At 37.3% G+C, this 20,416-nt stretch overlaps 1 protein-coding gene across 1 annotated transcript; it reads left to right on the top strand.

The window, feature by feature from the left end:
- Window positions 1–12,259: 12,259 nt before the first annotated feature.
- Window positions 12,260–15,681, top strand: LOC102704842 (receptor kinase-like protein Xa21). The gene is made up of 3 exons (XM_006662996.2): window positions 12,260–12,278; window positions 12,409–14,810; window positions 15,144–15,681. The coding sequence occupies exons 2-3, from the start codon at window positions 12,548–12,550 to the stop codon at window positions 15,527–15,529; spliced, it is 2,649 nt and encodes an 882-aa protein (XP_006663059.1). The 5' UTR covers window positions 12,260–12,278; window positions 12,409–12,547; the 3' UTR covers window positions 15,530–15,681.
- The last annotated feature ends 4,735 nt before the right edge of the window (window positions 15,682–20,416 follow it).

The following is a 20,416-nucleotide window of genomic DNA, read 5'->3' as shown; positions in this document are numbered from 1 at the left end:
AGAGACTTTAGCTCGATATATACATGCACGTCCTCCTTCCTAGCTAGACTTTCGTCCGAGACAGAGACGGATATATGCACACCCACGGATATATTGAGAATATACTTGGCTCATGTACGCTAGCTAGTTTCACTAAAAAGAGCGACGAAAAGGCAAAAAGAAAAATATGGAGCTTATTTAGGTTAAGCTAGCTAGTTTGGATATAGGATTAATTAGGCAAGAGTTTTGCTTGTGTTGATGCCTAATTATCAATGTTCCATATGCAATGTTTTGTACGAGATAGTCCATAATATAGAATATCACATACCCCTATATGGGCAACTCTCCGATGCATTTTTATGGATAGTATTATAATACCAAAAGAAAAATAGTATTTTCGTATTTTGTTAATTACTTGATTAACAGTATTCTATAATTTTGTTTTTTGCAATAAAGATCACAATAAAAAGGACGATATTATCCCTAAAAATTTCTACTACACCTAATATTATTGAGAGTATAATTTAATTATAGTCGTCCGATAAAAATAAATCAATGGTATGGATTAAATTATAATATCAGTAAAATATAACAGAGTCAACCCCCATATATATATATATATATCGAATCCATCTATCAAAGCAAATAGTGAACAATTAGCCATCTAAGTAAGGACAATACACTTAATTCATTTTTTTTCTTTTTATGCATCAGAGAAACTTCAGGCGCTGTTCTTCATACATGCCTCCGAAATCTTGGGCTTCAGATGCTTGTCGAAAATTAATTGTAAGGTGCGCGACGCGGACACGCTACGGGGTATGAACATATTGGTCGGGGAGGCGAGGGCGGAGAACAAGCAGAACTGCTGGTTCTTTCGCCTATCTTGTCTGCATACATACAAAAGCAAACTGTTATCATTTGTGAGATTATGTTTAAAATATAGCAACCTTTTCGTATAAATTTAATCTAGAAAGGTTGCAATAATACCATAGAACGTACGTACGGAGGTATATACGTGGTAGAACATTTTGGGCTGAAGGGATAGACAGATGATAGTTGTCCAATATGATCGAGCAAAAGTGTTTTACTTACTGCAGGTATAGCCATGTATGGTTGGAGCTTGGTAGCGAGGAAAAAACCCCAACAAGAGAAGCAGTATGAGTAACAAGCAAACTCTACTGTCCATTGCCTCTACGTCTCTGAGCTGCTCGTGGCGTCTCTTAGTATATGCATGTAAGAATTGCATTCTTCGTGGACGCATGGGAGACAAATATATATTTGGCACTCGCTTGGCCTTGGCGCTATCTTGCTTGTTATCCATCCAAAGGGGTCGGTCCCACAGCCCACACCTCAAATACGGCCGATCCAGAATTGCATGTGCACTCGACCCACACCGGAAAGGAACTAATAATTGTTCGCACTGCTGAGTGCTGACCGATGACCCCTGCTATGTTTTTTTTTTCCTCTCTTAATTCACTCTTAAAAATATGAAGAGTATATTGACAAGTATAGTGTGTGTGGGGGGTAACCATCACTTAAAAATATTAAAGTCTGATTTACCTCTCTTAATTCACTCTTAAAAAAGTGCATTTCAACTGTTTAAATTACACAATTTAGACAACTTCTTACTCATCCTGGCTGGATATATACGTACATACATATGTATGTATATGCAAGCAAGTACGTACGTATAGCCACAACAGAAAAGACCGATGACCGATCAAGTCATCGGTAATAGACATCATCCAGTCAACCAATTAAGTCTTCCCGTTCGTGCATAGAGACAATTTTAAGGCTTTTCATAGCAGGAGACAGCTGGCAGCAATGTCTATAGTGACCACTACGGTTGCAAGTGGACGATTATAAATATGTTTATAGATCAATTAAGTAAGTAATTTATCAGTTACAACTTAAATGGTATAAGGGCACGTACAAAGAGCTCTCATTGTCGTTTCTATCGTTGCATGTTCACTGGCATCGAAGAGAGAGACGATATGCGAGAAAATGAGTTGTTTTGTATGAAGTCAGCAAAACATCCACTCTTGACACATAAAACAAGGAGACATCTAGAAAATCTACTTTGTACGTGTGTTGACTCTAATTAGAGATGCCGACCATATGGACTGTGAACGAGAAATTAATTAGTCTATAATTATAAACGGTACTCAGCTTGAAAGATTGTTCTTTTGTATGAGTTTTTTCTGCTGGCATGGGTTTTACCAATGAACATGTCCTAAGTGGATTCATTGGTCAACCAAATTACACCCTAGACTACTTTATAATTTCTATAGGAACTGCTTATTTCCACTATAGCAAATTTCTATAACAACTTATTTCTATTATTTCTATAGGAACTCTAGATGGTGGGTCACCGTGGAATTAGCATTTAGCGCATTTTTTAACCTTACAAATAAATGCTTATAACAACTGGCATTGTTTTATTTGACTCAAGTTATAAGCTATTACAAATTAATGATGTGATATGTTATTTTGAAATCGGTGGAATAATATTATCAGAGAGAGTGAAAAGATGTCACGAATAACTTAAAGATAAAGACAGTGGAAAAAAGACAAACAAATATATCAGATGATTTATGCACTTTGATCTATTATATTATTAAAATAATAGTGAACGGTCCATCATGTTTATTTTATGGATATATGAATTACTATATTAATTAAAATATCAGACTTAAAAATTATATTACTATTTTATATACTTTTCACACTAAAATATGAAAGTACATATGTTATTATGTGGAAAAATTTTACAACGTACAACGGTAGCCATGCAATAAGCATTGGCCACACTGAGCCACAGTAGCACCACACCCCAGCACATGGTAACGTTTTCGATTTTTTTTTCAGTTCTATACCACCGATGGCAGTACCAGATGTTTACTATTCTCATTCTAAAGATTGGTGCTAATTATAAATACTTAATACCTTGTGTTGTTAGGTAGAATAATTACCATAATGTTGATTATCAGTTGAATAATAATTTAGTATTCTCGACGTTCTATCCACTATCATCAATTCAACATCGGTGGTGCAAATTGACGGAGACCTTAGCCTGATACTTTCGTCAATGCAAATAGAGAACTATTAACCAACTAAGTACAATATACTTGATTCATTTTTTTTTTGGTCTGTATGCATCAGAGGTACTTCAGGTGTTATTCAACGAAATCTTGGACAATAGTTTTTCTACACATGCTTGTCTAAAATTCTAAGATGCGCCACGCCGACACGCTCCGGGGAGTAATTAAACAGCAAATAATGAATGATAGCTGTCCGAACCAAGAAATCTGCTCTGTGTGAGATTAATTATGTTTCCTTCGTTTAAAATACAGAAACCTATTTCGATCGTATAAATTTAATCTAGAAAGGTCACAGTGTCCTATCACGGAGGTATGTATAACTATAGATAGCACACTTAATTTGGGCATAAGGATAAATCATACACGTACACACACGTACACGGCTGATCTAGGAAAACCATTCACAGTTTACTTACTGCAGCTAGTATATGGACGCCAGGGGCCGGAGTTATCTCCGGTGTAGACGCCAGCAGGGACAGCAGCCACCATGGGCAGCAGCAGCAGGAGCAGCAGGCATAAGATAGCTCTACTCTCCATTAGTTGCTGCTAATTCTGTTGTGTATATCGATCTCAAGCTGCTCGCCGCACTGATCGATCGATCTGTCCGGTGCTTGTGTGGAACACAAATAAATATATGGCCCTCGCTCAATCGGCGCTGGCTTGCTTGTTACTATCCAAGTCCACCGATGGCCTGCGATGGGAGACGCTGCTGACCGAGACATGAGACGACCCACACATGACGAGGCCCCGCTTAGATAACAAAACTTTTTGCAACAAGTATTACATCGGATATTTGTCCGGATATCGATTTGGGTTTTTGGACACGAATGAGAAAGACGAATTTCACGGCTCCTAGCCTACAAACCGCGAGACGAATCTTCCGAGCCTAATTAATCCGTTATTAACATATGTGGGTTACTGCATAACTTATAGCTAATCATAAACTAATTAGCCTCAAAAGTTTCGTCTCAAGATTTCTTCCATAGCTGTGCAATTAGTTTTTTTTTATATATGTTTAATGTTTTATTTAGATGTCTAAAGATTTGATGTGATATTTTTAGAAAAAAAAATTTGAGAACTAAACAGGGACTGAATGAGGACCGAACAATTACAATCGACCCTGCCAACCGATCAGTATTGACTCCACGACGATGAAATAATAACGGATTTTCATACGAAGTTAGAATAATAACCGATGACAATTTCTCAGGATGTTTTACTCGATTCTCGAATATTTACATGAGGATGGGCACAACTTATTTATTCCATCCATTCATATTATAGGACTTTCACCGTAAGTAGCGTCTCTCCCTGTCTCCCACCATGAACACGTATGGTTGGTCGTCTGACCACGAAGAAGTCTATCTTATGATCGAGTGGATCAGTCAACCACATGTATAGATACAATTTACTGCCAAATCTCTGTATAGATTTATGCTCTTTAGAGGTGTCTCTGATAAGAAAATGGATATAATCTAGACAGCCCCTATTCCGTTGAAAATTAAACATTTTATCTGGTTGTTGACTAAAAATAGAATTCAGTCAGGTGTTAATCTAAAAGCTAGGAATTGGTGGGGGTCAAAATCCTGCAAGTTGTGTGGTGACCAGGAATCTACACAACGTATTATGTTTCAGTGTCTAATTGCTGTTTATGCTCGACCAAATAATTTAGAAATGCTTTTGGATATTTTACTAGGAAATCAAGGTGGGAAAATCTCTAAACCTAATTGCATTTTGTTAGGAGGTTTTTGCTTGAACTTGTGGTTATATCAGAAATGATATTGTTTTTCGAAATAAATTGTTATCTTCTTTGAACGTGATGATTTTCAGGGCTGCATCTTCGCTCTCGCAGTGGATTGTCCCTCGCAAAAGAAAGCGATAGAGCAGAGGTGGAACTCATGAAGAACAAGATGCTGGAAGGGGCAAAGAAATTACATAGCAGAAGTGCAGTGGGTTGAAGTGTTCTCTTTTGTTTCTGTTGGGATTGGGGATAGAAGTTCAATTACAAACTTTGTTTCAGAGCAGTGGGTGTTGTCCCCTGCTCTACCTGGTTGTAAGCTGGTAACCCTAGCAGATCTTTCTGTTTACTCGTGGCTTTAAAAAAGAAGAGCCCTGAGCATTTTCTCTAAAAACAAGACTGTTCTAGTGCAGCTTAGACCAAAATCCAAGAACTAAACACATTATTGACCTTGAATATGCCAGATGCCAAATTGGGGACTTGACCGATGGCAGTACCAATTGTTTACTATTCTCGTTCTAAAGATTTGTGCTAATTTGAAATACTTATTACCTTTTGTTTTTAATTAGATTAATTACCATATTGTTAACTATCACTTGAATAATAATTTAGTATTCTCCTGTATCCACTACCAACCATTCAACATCGGTCATGCAAATTGACAGAGACCTTACCTGATACTTTCGTTAGAGAGGGATCCACACCCACGAGTTGAGAATATTTGGCTGACGTACCCATCGATCAATGCAAATGTACCGTATGGTGTGAAGCTGTTTTACTCGGTTTACAACCTTTGTTCTTCAAATCCGACTACTAAAATCATTTTCGTAAAATCAAATGACTATAATAGAATTCACCTCTCTTTATATAGACTTTTCATATATCAAATATTTTCTAAATTAAAAATTATCCTACCAATTATAGACTTTCTGTATGTTAGAAAATATTTTTCCATAGAAACAATTTCTAAATATTAGACATCATATAAAGATAAATACACAATTTTTTAATCATAAAGTTTCTATGAATATGCAATGTATATTTTTGAATCAAAGTTCAGATAACTTTTGATCACATTGTTAGAATACCGACAATGAAGCTTGTATACAACACCATGCCATAGTTGCGATAAACATAAGACCAATCAATGTTCTAAATCACTATTATTGGACACACAATAGTCAAATCACTGAGAATAGTATCAGAGGTAAATCTCTAGTAAATAGGAATAGTAAATAGGAATGTATATTGGTGTTCTAGTAATATTTTATTAACAACATGTTTTTATGTGAAATAAGTAAATTTATTAATCTGTCAAATAATACATCATTGTAGAATATTTTTTAAATCATTGAAAGATATTTGTACCTTATAAAAATAATAATCTAGAAGCACAACTAATGAAAAATATCATTAGTAATTTCACTTTCTTCAAAACTATCATATATTTTTTAAAACTATAATAAACTCGTGCGATAAATATTTGCTAGGTGTTATATAATTTAAGTATCTTTTTATGTAATATGAGAAGACACGATGAATTTTTTTAAAACTCATAATAAATTTAGAATTTATGTGAGTTGCACAGTTGTTTTGTTCCTTTGATTGATACAAATGTCAACAAAATTTTATTTATTATTTGAAGATGGAAAATTGTAGCCATAACAAAATTTTATTATGACAAATCTAAAATTTTGCTACCTCTGGGTACATGGGCGGATCCAGAGTGTTGGGAGTAGGGTCCTAGGACCCCACTCAAATTTAATATCTAGTGTATTACTAATATGTAATTAATAAAAAAATTAAACATACTAACAATTATTACTAACAATTTTAATAAGGTGCCACCACTCGATTTTTGGCTAGATACGCCCCTGTCTGGGTACCTTCTTAACGACCGTAAAAATGCTCAGATGGTACAACTAATGTTTGTGTAAAGTGGTTTTCAATAAATTTAGTTTTATAGAGTTTAAAACTTATATTAATATTAGATAATATGAATAAATTATTTAATTAATATTATCCTTGCAATGTGTGAACTGGATATCAATGTAATTCTAAAATTGGTGTATCAACTTGTTGTTACAACGTTGTTGAAATTAACATATGAAGTTGTCCTCGCAACTTCTGCAATTACCGTTCAAGCTTGGAAAATTATAATTTATGACGATGTGGTCTAGCCTATAAGAAATTATGTGAAGTTATAATAGTCGCAATTAACCGGTTATTGGTTTGCTGCTATTTTATCATAATTTGTTTAAGTAGTCAAATTAATAAATTTTATTAAAAACAAATTCGAATGTTTTGTATATATGTGATTGTATTTAAAATAATTTATAATATCTTATTTGCTATCTTATCTGCATTATGAATTAAGCCGTAGCGTTAGCACGGTACAATAGTAGGAGAGAGTAATTAACCAACTAAGGACAATATAATTGAGTCATTTTATTTCTGTATGCATCACATGAACTTCAGGTCTTCTTCACTTAAATCTTGGACTTGAGCTTTTCTAGACATGCTTGTCCAGAACTCAAGATGCGCCAGGCCGACACGCTCCGGGGTGTGAACATATTGGTGGGGGACGCCGGGGCGGAGAACAAGGAGTTATGCTGGGTTGGTCGCGTCCGCCGCCTGCATAAACAATTAAGCAAATAATTAATGATGATAGTGCTCCGTACCATTTAGAAGTCTGCTCGATCGGTGTGAAATTAATCATGTTTCCTCCGTTTAAAATTTAATCAGGAATGGTTACAGTGTCTTAATTAGCACGGAGGTATGTATAGTAGCTAGCACACTTTGGGCGTAAGGATAAATCATATGCACACGCCTGATATATGCAGCAAAACCATTCACAGAATAGGTTTACTTACAGAAATGAGATGCACTGCTGCGTCGAGGTGTACCGAATCCGACGCCAGCGACACCACTCACCATGAGGAGCAGCAGGCATAAGATAGCTCTACTCTCCATTGCTGATAATTCTCTCAAGCTGCTCGAGGCACTACTTAATTAGTATGATGAGAATTGCACTCTGTCCGGTGCATCCATGGAAGACAAATATAAGGCACTCGATCGGCCCTTGCTCGCCTGTTATTCCCTCCGTTTCGTAACTTGACTTTTTTATTTGTAATGTTTAACAATTTATCTTATTCAAAAAAGTATAGAATTATCATTTATTGTGCTTGTGACTCACTTTATTATCAAAAAAAGTTTAAGCATGACTTATCATTTTTTTATATTTGTACAAATTTTTTTAATAAAGCGAATAATCAAACGTTGCAACTAAAAAAATCAATTATCTTATATTATAAAATGGAGATGGAGGTACTGCTATCCAAGTCCACCGATGGCGATGGGAGTAAATATTCACGCTGCTCACCGATGGCTATTGACCTGCCCCTTGCCTGATGAGACGACCCACGTTTAGGGGTGGTAATGGGTCCAACCAATTTGCCTATAAAATTTAAGGGTTGGGTTCAAAACGGATTGAAAATAAAATTGTATATAATTTTGAGCTAATTTTCTTTAAGAATTAAATAGGGTTGTGAAAGAACGTATGTGCCTGGCCCCATTCCCATCTCTACCCACACATGCACGGGGACGGAATAATTAGCGCCCTTTAGTTAAAAATTTTTTTAATTTTTTCTAAAAACATCACATCAAAGATATCTTTGGATACCTAAATGAAATATTAAACATAGATGAAAAACCTAATTGCACGGATTGGGGAGATCATGAGATAAATCTTTTAAGCCTAATTATTCTATAATTAGTCATAAGTGCTATAGTAACACACGTGTGCTAATAACAGATTAATTAGGCTCAAAAAATTTGGCTCGCGGTTTCTAGGCTATGAAATCTGTTTTTTTCATTTATGTCGAAAAACCCCTTCTGACATCCGATCAAACGTTTGACGTAATCTCCTGCATCGGATCACTTAGTTGACGTGATACTAAAAAAAATTATTTTCGCGAACCGATGACTATCGGCCCTGCCAACCGATGACTATTGACTCCACAACGATGGGATAGTAACGGATTATTAGTTGACTCTACGGACCAATAGCTACATGTTGCGATGACCTGGCCGTATGTGATGAGAAAATACAAGCACTAATTACTGTACATATATAACTCACGATTATTGATTTTTGACAACAGCATCGTGTGATGGGATGTAGATATATATGGGGCACTCGCTCGGTGCTTATTGCTTGTTATCTACCTGTAAGTTTTACTTATTATATGTAAATATATATAGGATGCGTTTAGATAGCAAAATAAAAAATTTTGCTAGTCATATCAAACGTTTGATCGGATGTCGAAAGGGGTTTCTGGACACGAATGAAAAAAAAAATTTCATGGCTCGCCGAGAAACCGTGAGATGAATCTTTTAAGCCAAATTAATCCTTCATTAGCGCATGCGGGTTACTATAGCACGTATGACTAATCATACAATAATTAGGCCCAAAACATCCGTCTCACAATTTCTCACATAACCGTGCAATTAGTTTTTCGTTTCATCTATGTTTAATGCTCTATTTAGGTATCCAAAGATTCGATGTAATGTTTTGTGGGGAGAATTCTTTTTGGAAACTAAAACGGAGCCATAGTTGTCCAAAGCAAAATGATTCACGGAAAAGTTTTACTTACTGCAGGTAAGTCCGTGTGACATTCTAGCTCCGGCGCCGTTGTAGCGAGGAAAAAAGAACGCACCATGACAAGCTAGACTGCCCATTACCTCCTGTTGTATGTATCTCAAGGTGCTCACGGGGTCTCTAACTAGATGTACGACTTGTTTTATTTAACGCCGTCAACTTTTTTTTTTATACATTTGATAATTTGAGTTATTCAAGAATTTTCTATAATTACTAATTATTTTATTTTGTTTCAATTTATTATTGAAAACCTTTAAAAATAACTTATAGTTTTTTTATATTTGCATAACAATTTTGAACAAGACAAACACTCAGACATCAATCCAAAAGTGAATGGACTCTGATTAAAAACAACAGGAGGGAGCATAAGAATTGCATTATGCGGTGGATGCATGGGAGACAAATACATGACAGTCGCCCGGCGCTTGCTTATTGTCAAAGGGTGTCGGTCTCAGTCCACAGTGAAATCCGGGCAACACTGACTTCAAATATGGCCGATCCAGAATTGCTTGCGCAATCGACCCACTGGGAAGGAAGTAATCGTTCACGCTGCTGACCGATGACTATCGACCCTACTGCTATGGTTTTTTTTTTCTTTCCGAAATAGTGAGGTCGAAAGATTATTTATTTTTTTATAGTTATTTGATAGTATAAATGATGAAGTTAAAGAGTTAAAAATTTACTTTAGAAATGTGAGATAATAAACTTTTATATATAATTTTTTTAAAAAAAATACATCGTTTAACCGTTTGGTAAGAGCAGGTAAAAGCCGAGAAAATAACTAAGAGTAAGTTGTGTAAAACAACGGCCGTATGTGACAGCGTATGCAAGAGCTACTCATTTCGTTAAAAAAATGAAACTATTTCTCCCCTCACTATTTACAACTATGCAAGCAAGTACGGCCCCGTTTAGTTCCCAAAAATTTTCGCTCAAAAAAATCACATCAAATCTTTGGATACCTAAATAGAATATTAAACATAGATAAAACGAAAAACTAATTGCACAGTTATGTGAGAAATCGTGAGGCGAATCTTTTGAGCCTAATTAGTACATGATTAGCCAAAAGTGCTACAGTAACCTTTATGCGTTAATGACGGATTAATTAGGCTTAAAAGATTCATCTTACGGTTTTCATGCCAGCCATGAAACTCCTTCCGACATCCGATCAAACGTTTGGTATGACACGCAAAAATTTTCATTTCGCCAACTAAAAGCCCCCTACGTATCTAGAACCAAAACGGAAAAGTCCGATGACCGGTCAAAGTCATCGGTAGTAGACATCATCCAGTCAACCAATAAAGTGTTTGCGTCCGCGTATAGAGACAATTTTACGCGTTGGAGACAGGTGACTGCAATGTCTAGACCAACCACTACGGTTGCAAGTGGCTTGATCTAGTTATGCGATATTAGATTTGAGTTGACACACTTTCGAAGCTCATTTCTGCAGTCACGTGGAACATGGGTGTAGCTTACCATGTCTGTAAAAATCAACATTTTGTAGCTGTGCACCATAATATGTGCAAAAATTGGTTTTTTTAGGTGATCATATTAAGTCACCCGCATGTAAATTTTTTTGTTAAAAACAAAGAACAACCAGAAACCCTAGCTCCCCGATAAAAAAATTCCTCCAAAATTCATATTCACGAGCCAAAGATAAACTCTAGCTCCCCAATAAAAAAATTCCCCCGTAGTTTATTGGAAAGAGATTGAGCCTCCAATCATTAGAGTGGAGCAGTATATAGGATTAGATACATGCATGTATGCCTGTACAACTAAAGGAAGGAGGGAAACAGGAGCAAGTGCTTTCCATCTGCAACCATAGGAGGAGAGCAACCGACAATATCCTGTTCAAATACATGAGCACCTATTATGAATCCAGGAACTGAATGGTTCAAATCTTCTCCTCCCTGGTGGTAAGTTGGAGCACCCTAAAAGGATCATTAATTAATATATGAAACTATGCAAGCAAGTACGTATGTACAGCCAAAACAGAAAAGAGCGATTACCGATCAAGTCATCGGTAGTAGACATTATCCGGTGATTCCAGTCTTTGTGTCAGTGTATATCAATTAGTGTATATCGGGAGTAGCTTTCAAGGTTCTAGTTTTGCGTCAGTGACGAAGATGGGCAAATGTTATGTTCCGGTTTTCAAAAGTCTAGTCTTTCTAATGGAGTCTCACACGCTCAATACAGTCAGACTTTTATCATTCAATTAGTTTCCTATATATACCTTCGATGCTACACATGAAGAGTGCAAGAACCAAAGCTTGTAATCAAGCAATGAGCATGCACACACGCACAAGAAAGATGTGCGTCAAAGGAACCCAAAACACACTGCTTGCCGGAGCAGCACTGATCGTCTGCTTCGCCAGCCTCTGTCCCCATGCCTGCTCCCAATCCACGCCTGAGACCGACAGGCAAGCCCTGCTCTGCCTGAAGGCACAGCTCTCGCCGGACTCCATGGCAGCCCTGAGCTCGTGGAAGAACGACTCCCTTGCCTTCTGCAGCTGGCATGGAGTCACATGCAGCAAGGGGAAACAATCTCGTGTTGTTGCACTTGACCTTGAGTCTCTCAACTTCACTGGCCAAGTATTTCCCTGCATCGTCAGGCTTACATTCCTTGACAGACTCCACATGCCTGACAACCAAATCAGTGGCCATATCCCCCCTGAGATTGGGTACCTGACAAAGCTCAGGTACCTCAACCTCAGCATGAACTCCATCACCGGAGTGATCCCTGACAACATATCGTCGTGCTCGCGGCTCGAGGTCATCGGCCTCTGGAACAATTCCATCCAAGGTGCGATCCCTCCGGGTCTTGCTCAATGCCTTTCTCTTCAGCAAATTGTGCTTAGCAATAACAACATCACTGGAAGCATCCCATCCGGGATCGGTATGCTTCCCAACCTGACAGATCTGTTTCTTCCCAGCAACAAGATTGCAGGTAACATCCCTGACACCTTAGGATGTGCCACAGCTCTTACCTATGTTGTGCTTAGTAACAACAGCCTGACCGGTGGAATTCCATCTCTCTTGGCGAATTGCTCCTCTCTGTACTACCTTGACCTCATGAAAAACAACATCAATGGGCAGATACCTGCTGCTCTATTCAACAGCTCATCTCTTGTTTTCTTAGATCTCTCTGATAATGACCTGTCTGGTCCAATACCATCTTCACCATCGATGTCCTTAAAGCTGCAGTATATTAGCCTAGCTGCAAATAACCTCTCAGGAAGCATTCCTGACACACTAGGAAACATTGCTTCCCTGTCTTCCCTAAAACTTGCTCTAAATAACCTACAGGGAAACATCCCAGAGAGTCTAAGTAGAATCCCCAGTTTGCAAGAACTAGACTTGTCATATAACAACATGTCAGGTACAGTTCCTTCAGCTCTTTACAACATAACATCTCTCAGTTATCTTGGCCTTGGTAACAACCAGTTCGTTGGAAGAATTCCAGCTGACATCGGTTACACTCTCCCAAACATTCAGACGCTAGTGCTGGAAGGAAATGGATTTGATGGTCCAATCCCTGTCTCTTTGGTCAATGCTTCTTTGCTTCAGAGGATAGAGCTCCGTGACAACGCGTTTAGTGGCACAGTTCCTGCTTTCTGGTCTTTGCCCAACTTGACAGAATTGGACCTTGGTGCCAACATGCTCGAAGATGTAGACTGGAGCTCCATGTCTTCAGCCACTAGTTCCCCACAGTTGCAGGTTATATATTTGGATAATAACAATATTCAGGGGACTTTGCCTAGTTCCATTGGCAATATCTCAAAAAGCATACAGATGATCTACCTAACGAATAATAGATTTACAGGAACTATACCTTCAGAGATAGGGAGTCTTACGAACCTATCGATTCTTAACATGAGGGGAAATTTATTTTCTGGAGGCATTCCTAACGAAATTGGAAATCTAAGAAACCTATTTGTTTTAAGCTTAGCAAGAAACAAACTCTCTGGAGAAATCCCTCAGTCAATTGGTAACTTGGAAAATCTAAGTGAATTATACCTTCAAGAAAACAGCTTGAGTGGGCCAATACCTTCAGAATTAGCAAACTTCAAGAGCTTGGTTATGCTTAATCTATCCTGTAATGCATTTGATGGAAGCATCCCACCTGAGATCCTTACAATTTCCTCTCTTTCTGAAAGTCTAGACTTGTCCTACAATAAACTCACTGGATCCATACCACCTACAATTGGTGCCTTAATTAATCTTGGCTCCCTAAATATTTCCAACAATCAATTATCTGGGGAGATTCCTCATGCACTTGGTGAGTGCCTTCACTTGGAATCCCTTCGATTGGAGGTGAATTTTCTTCATGGCAGCATTCCAGAATCGTTCATGAGCTTAAGAGGTGTCACTGAAATGGATATTTCTGAAAACAATTTGTCTGGTGCAATCCCAACCTTTTTGGAGACACTTACCTCTCTGCAGCTTCTTAATTTATCATTCAATAGCTTTGAGGGAACAGTTCCCACAGGTGGTGCATTTGGTAATTCAAGCAAGGTGTTCTTACAAGGAAACAAACTTTTATGCACAACCAAGGCTACAATGCTGCAACTACCACCTTGCACAAGTTCTACCTCCAACAGAAAGAGAAATTCCTTGGTCATATCCGTAGTTGTTCCTCTTGCTCTTGCTGCCGCAATCTTGGTGGCATGTGCCACAATAACTCTATTCAAGAAGAGAACTAAGTGTGAAGATGATGATGATATTGACCAATCTTGCATGGGGCTGAAAAAATTTTCATATGCTCAGCTTATCAAAGCGACCAATGGTTTTTCTTCTGCCAACCTAGTTGGCTCAGGGAGATTTGGAAAAGTCTATAAAGGTACGTTGTCATCTGAAACACACCCAATCGCTGTTAAGGTGTTCAAACTTGACGAGATTGGAGCACCGAAGAATTTCTTTTCTGAATGCGAGGTTTTAAAGAATACTCGCCATCGTAATCTCGTCAGGGTGATTAGCCTGTGCTCAAGCTTTGATCAAATGGGGAGAGTGTTCAAAGCTCTTGTTCTTGAGTACATGGCCAATGGTAACCTAGAAAGCTGGCTCTATTCGAAGTATAAAAGACCACTCAGTCTAGGATCAAGAATGACAATAGCCACAGACATTGCAGCTGCACTAGACTATCTCCATAATTGGTGTACACCTCCCTTGGTTCACTGTGATCTAAAGCCTAGTAATGTACTTCTAGATGGAGATATGTGTGCGCATGTTAGTGACTTTGGATTAGCAAAGTTTCTCTGCAGTGATTCTTCTGCCATGTTCAACAGCTTAACAAGTATGGCAGGGCCAAGAGGATCGCTTGGATATATTGCGCCAGGTGAGACCATTCAGCATTCATTTTAATTATCATATGCATCAGTAGTATAAAAATTTGGGGCCAACTCCGGTGCATTTTACTGGTAGGAGAATTTAATTCATACCGTTGATCTATTTATAGTGATCTTTATTGAAAAAAACAAAATTACAAAATAATACTAATTAAGTAATTAACAAAGTATAAAAATACATTTTTTCTACTGGTATTATAATACTACAAGTACCATGTACCAAAGAGTTGCCCTAAAAATTTATTTCAGTATTCAATACGCACATGATTTACCACAATGAAAAGAGTTTCTAATTTTTGTTTTGCTTTGTGCACATACTGTAGAGTACGGGTTGGGCTGTGAAATCTCAACTGCAGGTGACGTTTATAGCTATGGAGTTATTCTGCTAGAAATGCTCACAGGAAAGCACCCAACTGATGACATCTTTAAGGATGGGCTGAACATTCACAAACTGGTTGAATCAGCAGTTCCTCATAATATTGGTGATATTTTAGAGGTCGATCTCCTTGCATGTTATAAATCCGAGGAAACAAGAAATGACTTGGAGAACTCGAGCCATGCAATGGCTGGAATACTAAGTTGTGTTACTCAACTGGCTAATCTTGGGTTAAGGTGCTCCACGGAATCGCCAAAAGATAGGCCACGAATTCAGGATGTCTACGATGAAATTCTCCACATCAAAGAAATATTCTCACTACTGGGCAGTTGAGTAACTTGCGGTATCAGCCACGTTAATTTTTCTGTAATTTCACAAGTTAACCATGTTATGTAGATGTGTACGCAAAGGGTAAACTACCCCAGCATAAGAATAATGCGCAATTAATATCTTACTTTTGTATATCAGGATGCGAGTGAATTTATCTCTGAATCATTTATGATTTTGTATAAAATTTATGATCCATGATTGAAAAACAGGATATGCTAAACTTATGATGTAACATCTAATTTTCTAATTTTTGTCGAATTTATAATTAACACTTCGAACACACTTGAGGTCACCGAAATTCATATTTATCGAGTCCACCTACCTTTGCACTCTATGAGTCCTCAAACCTTCACACACCGCGGGCACCATAGTACACGCATTGCGTAAGTCCTTGACAAAGCTCGTTAGGCCAAAAGTTTGGTATACAAATCTTTTATCATCTGATCCACAAGCCGCTAAAGGCATTCTCCAAGATGCACAATCTCCACTCGCCCTGCCACTAAATATATAGATTAATGAGATGGCTTCTCATCTATGGAAAATTCATCTATTCTCCATAGGCCTGCTAATGGGTTGGATGGAAATAGATTAAATGAGTTGGTTTTAATTTGGATTGTCTTTCGTTGGGTATAAATGAATTGTTACTTCAAATGATTTGGATTGGATTGGGTTACAGAGACAAATAGATTGGTATGGATTAAATTTGGTTAGGTGATTTCAAGTTATAAATGGATTTGACCCGAGGAGAACAAATGGATCCTTTAATTGGGTAGCTATAGAATAGACATACGTCAGACCTACATGTAGAAATTGATCAAAATTTACACAAATGTGCTTTTATACATAATAAATCATCCCACCAAATTTCAATCAAATTTAATAATTTTTTATAATGTGATCATGGGTTTTAAAATTTAGGTTCGAGTTTATACATACTAAATGGACACATCCATTCTTGAAGAGTGCAGTGGATCTATTTTAACCAAATGGTTTGGTGCGGGTTAGAATAAAATCGAAGTTGGATTGGATTCTAATGAAAAATAATTGGTGCGGGTTGGTTTAGAAAACTAATTAACAAAGGGATGGATTGTGGTGGATTTAGATTGGATTGTAATCCATTGGCAGGCTTAATTGTCCATAGCAATAGTTCACACCAAACAGGCTAATCAAAGGGTATTTTCGTCATCCTAAAAACCAACCTTCTCTCCTTATTTTGTTTTCTTTTTTTTTCTTCGAATGATTTTCAGAGTTATTTATGGGTGTATATGTACTAACTTGTGGAACTTTTTTACTATCTTTAAAAAGTATCTTGAGTTACAAAAAATTATAGCGCAAAAGTTAGGTACCTTAGGACATATGGTATCTTAAGGTGCTAAATTTTTACACTAAAAAATATGGTAACTCAAACTACGTTTTCAAGTATGATAAAAAGACTCTAACTTATGACTCCATCATGTCAATTCTTCCGCATGATATCCATGTACTATATATGGTTTGCTTTAGTACAATTTTGTCAATTAACATCTCAAACCCTCGAACCTTAATCTCAATTCTTCCACGTCATATTCATGTACTATATATGGTTTGTTTTAGTATAATTTTGTCAATTAACATGTCAATTCTGCACACTAACAGACCATGATAGACTTCAAGCTTCACTGCTACTGACCTTTTTTATTTTCATGAGTTGATGGAATGTTTTCTTAAATTTTACTTGATGGTTTTCTTAAATTTTACTAGTTTAATATGTGAATATTTAAATTTAGATAATTTTTACTTAGAATATTTTTATCATAGTTTAAGTTTGTGATCTTTCTCTAGAAATTTATTTGGCATTGATGAGAATGGTTTATTTGGATTTCCGTCGGAACATATAAAATATAGGATTAATTTGATCCATGCCATCGTAACCATGTGTATTAAAATGTCATTACAATTCGTCTATTTATAGTTGTATGATTCAAATTTTATAAAATTTAAACCATGTTACCACCGTCAAGTTTTCCATCTTCTTCACATCCACACGTGGAACCCACACGCCAGATCCATTTCTACCTTTGCCATCTCTTGCAAAAAGCAAGGCCATCATGGTGGTGGCGCTCGGTCCCGGCCGGTTGTACAACAGCATCCTCCCATGGCTGTGCTTCTTCGTCGACGACGATCGCGTCGAGCCCCGGTGCCGTCACCAACCCACTCCTCGCCTGGGCGCACTGGTCCATGGGTGGCCTTAGCTGCATCGATCTGCCGTGAAGCCAGGGGCCAGGGCGAAGGCCAAGGCTTGCGTGGCTAGCCTCAAGCCTGACTCGCTCGCCGCGTTCGACTCCGACGACAACTTGTCCGACGAAGAGGTCGAGGCCTAGGAGCTTGAAGCAGGACCTACCGGTGACCGTGTGGCTAGCAGCGCCGACGATGGAGCTGCACCTGCATGCCCTTGTTGACATGATTGACGTCAGTGGCAGCATGGGCTCCCATGTGCTAGGTTTAATGCTGGACAGGCTGGAGCTAGTGAAGGACGCCATGGCAAAGGTCGTCGGGAACCTCGTCGGCGCCGACCACTGCAATGGGGAAGGAAGAAGATACAGGAAGGGGGTGAAAGGTTTGAAGATGGTTCTGACGGGTGGATCCTACGTGTAGATGGTAAAAAGATGAAAAACATGACGGCGATGACATGGTTTAAATTTTGTAAAATTTAAATGGCACAATTATACATAGATGCATTGTAATGATATTTATCTAAATACACATAGTTAGGATGGTATGGATTAAATTAACCCTAAAATATAAATCAATATTACTCATGCCAAATTAACTTCGTTGTTAAATAGATTAATAACCATAATTTTGATTATTATAACTTGTCTAATATTTTACTATTTTCGTTCTATCCACTTTCAACCATTCAACATCGGTCATGCAAATAGACAGATATCTTAGCCCGATACATGCAACCTCCTTCTTGGTTAGACTTTCGTCCGGATTGAGAATACTTGGCTCACGTTCGCTAGCTAGTTTCACTACAAAGAGCGATGCAAAAGCAAAAAGAAAAATTTAGAGCTTACTTAGGTTAAGATATAGCTAGCTGGTTTGGATATACGATATACTCGGCACGAGTTTGCTTGCGCTGAATCCGCTGATGCCTAATTAAATTATCAATACTACGTATGCTGTGTTTTGTGCGAGATAGTCCATAATATAGAATATCATTCATATATATATATATATATATATATATATATCGCACGACCTACCGAATCATTATCAACTTTCTGAGAGGGTCGACCATGGATTCACTTCAAGGGTCTTGGTTTCCTCTTCTTCATATAAAGCCATTGCTGTTGTCTGCACATTGATTGCCTTCTCTGAGTGTGTGCTTCAGGATGATGCCCATGCTTTGAATCCTTGTCTTGCAGTACTTCAGTAAAGCCACCCCATTTTAATAAGATAGGGATTCGAGATATCAGCATTTTTTAAGTAGTAAATGTCAAACTGCAGCAGAATCAGATTCGAGTATAGCCAGTTGGAGTTCTAAAATCATCTGGATCCCCTTTGCTATTGCCAAAATCTCTGCTGCTCAGTTTCTTCCCTTTAGATTATATATATATATATATATATATATATATATATATATATATATATATATATATATATATATATATATATATATATATATATATATATATATATATATATATATATATATATAACAAGATTAATATGTACATCCTCTTAGTATAAACTATTCTGCATACTCCTCCATTTCAACGACTCCCAACACCCATTTCATCTCCCATCCTCCCTCCAAGGCCCAAAAACCACTCCCACCTTGTTTGAAGGCCAGTCAAAGGGTTAATCCCGTAGGTCAACCCCTTTACAGGCTTCTCCTCATGTCTATCTAAGCTCACCTCTCGTCTCACAGTAATTATGTAGTAACATGACGACAAAAATACAATAACACGACGACTAATTTGCAGGAACAACGTCGAAACATACTCATGATGGATCTATTTTTTAGAACACTTTTTTCAAACAATATGGTAGAAAAGTTCTTAAAAAATAATATATGAGGTGAGAGATAAAGTTGTTTAAAGTTCAAAATCTTAAGAAACATCTTTATGTGCAGGAATAATACGTCTCCTATATCGTAATAACGTTATATTGCTATAAAATATATGTATTGTTACTGCGCAATTGCAGTAACGTCGTGATAGATATGCAGTAACATCGTGATATACGTGCAGTAACACGTGTGTTGCACAGTTGTAGTAACGTCGTGATAGAAATACAGTAATATCACGATAGAAGTACAGTAACATCGTCACTTTATATTGTTGTTACAGTACAACTAATGCATGTGAGGGAGTTAAAAATATTGTATTTTCAATCTTTAGAGAACAATATCTCATATATTTTATATTATTTTTCAAAACCGTTTTGACCACATTGGTTAAAAAATGTGATTAAAAAATAGATCCGTCATGACTATATTTTGACGTTGTTAATATATTTTATAAGGCATATTACTGTATTTTTGGCTTCGTGCTACTGTACTTTTCAGATAGACAGTAGTTGGCAAATGTGAGATGTGGAGGAAGGTTAAATGACGGGTTTGACCGGTGGAAGAGTGATTTGACCAGGCTAGAAGAGGAGTTTTGGACCTTTAGAAGGTGGTGGGAGAGGGTTTCGGCCTTACGAGGGAGGGAGGCATAGAATAGAGCTTATTTTGTACGGGGTGCACATATTAGTTTTGCTATATATATATATATATATATATATATATATATATATATATATAAGAAAAGAGTGAACAATTAACCATCTAATTAAGGAAAATATATTTAATTCATTTTTCTTCTTTTTATGCATCAGAGAAACTTCAGGCGCTGTTCTTCG

This window comes from Oryza brachyantha, chromosome 11 (genome assembly GCF_000231095.2).
Source record: "Oryza brachyantha chromosome 11, ObraRS2, whole genome shotgun sequence".
Taxonomy (NCBI): Eukaryota; Viridiplantae; Streptophyta; class Magnoliopsida; order Poales; family Poaceae; genus Oryza; species Oryza brachyantha.
This window is presented reverse-complemented; position numbering and strand designations above follow the sequence as displayed.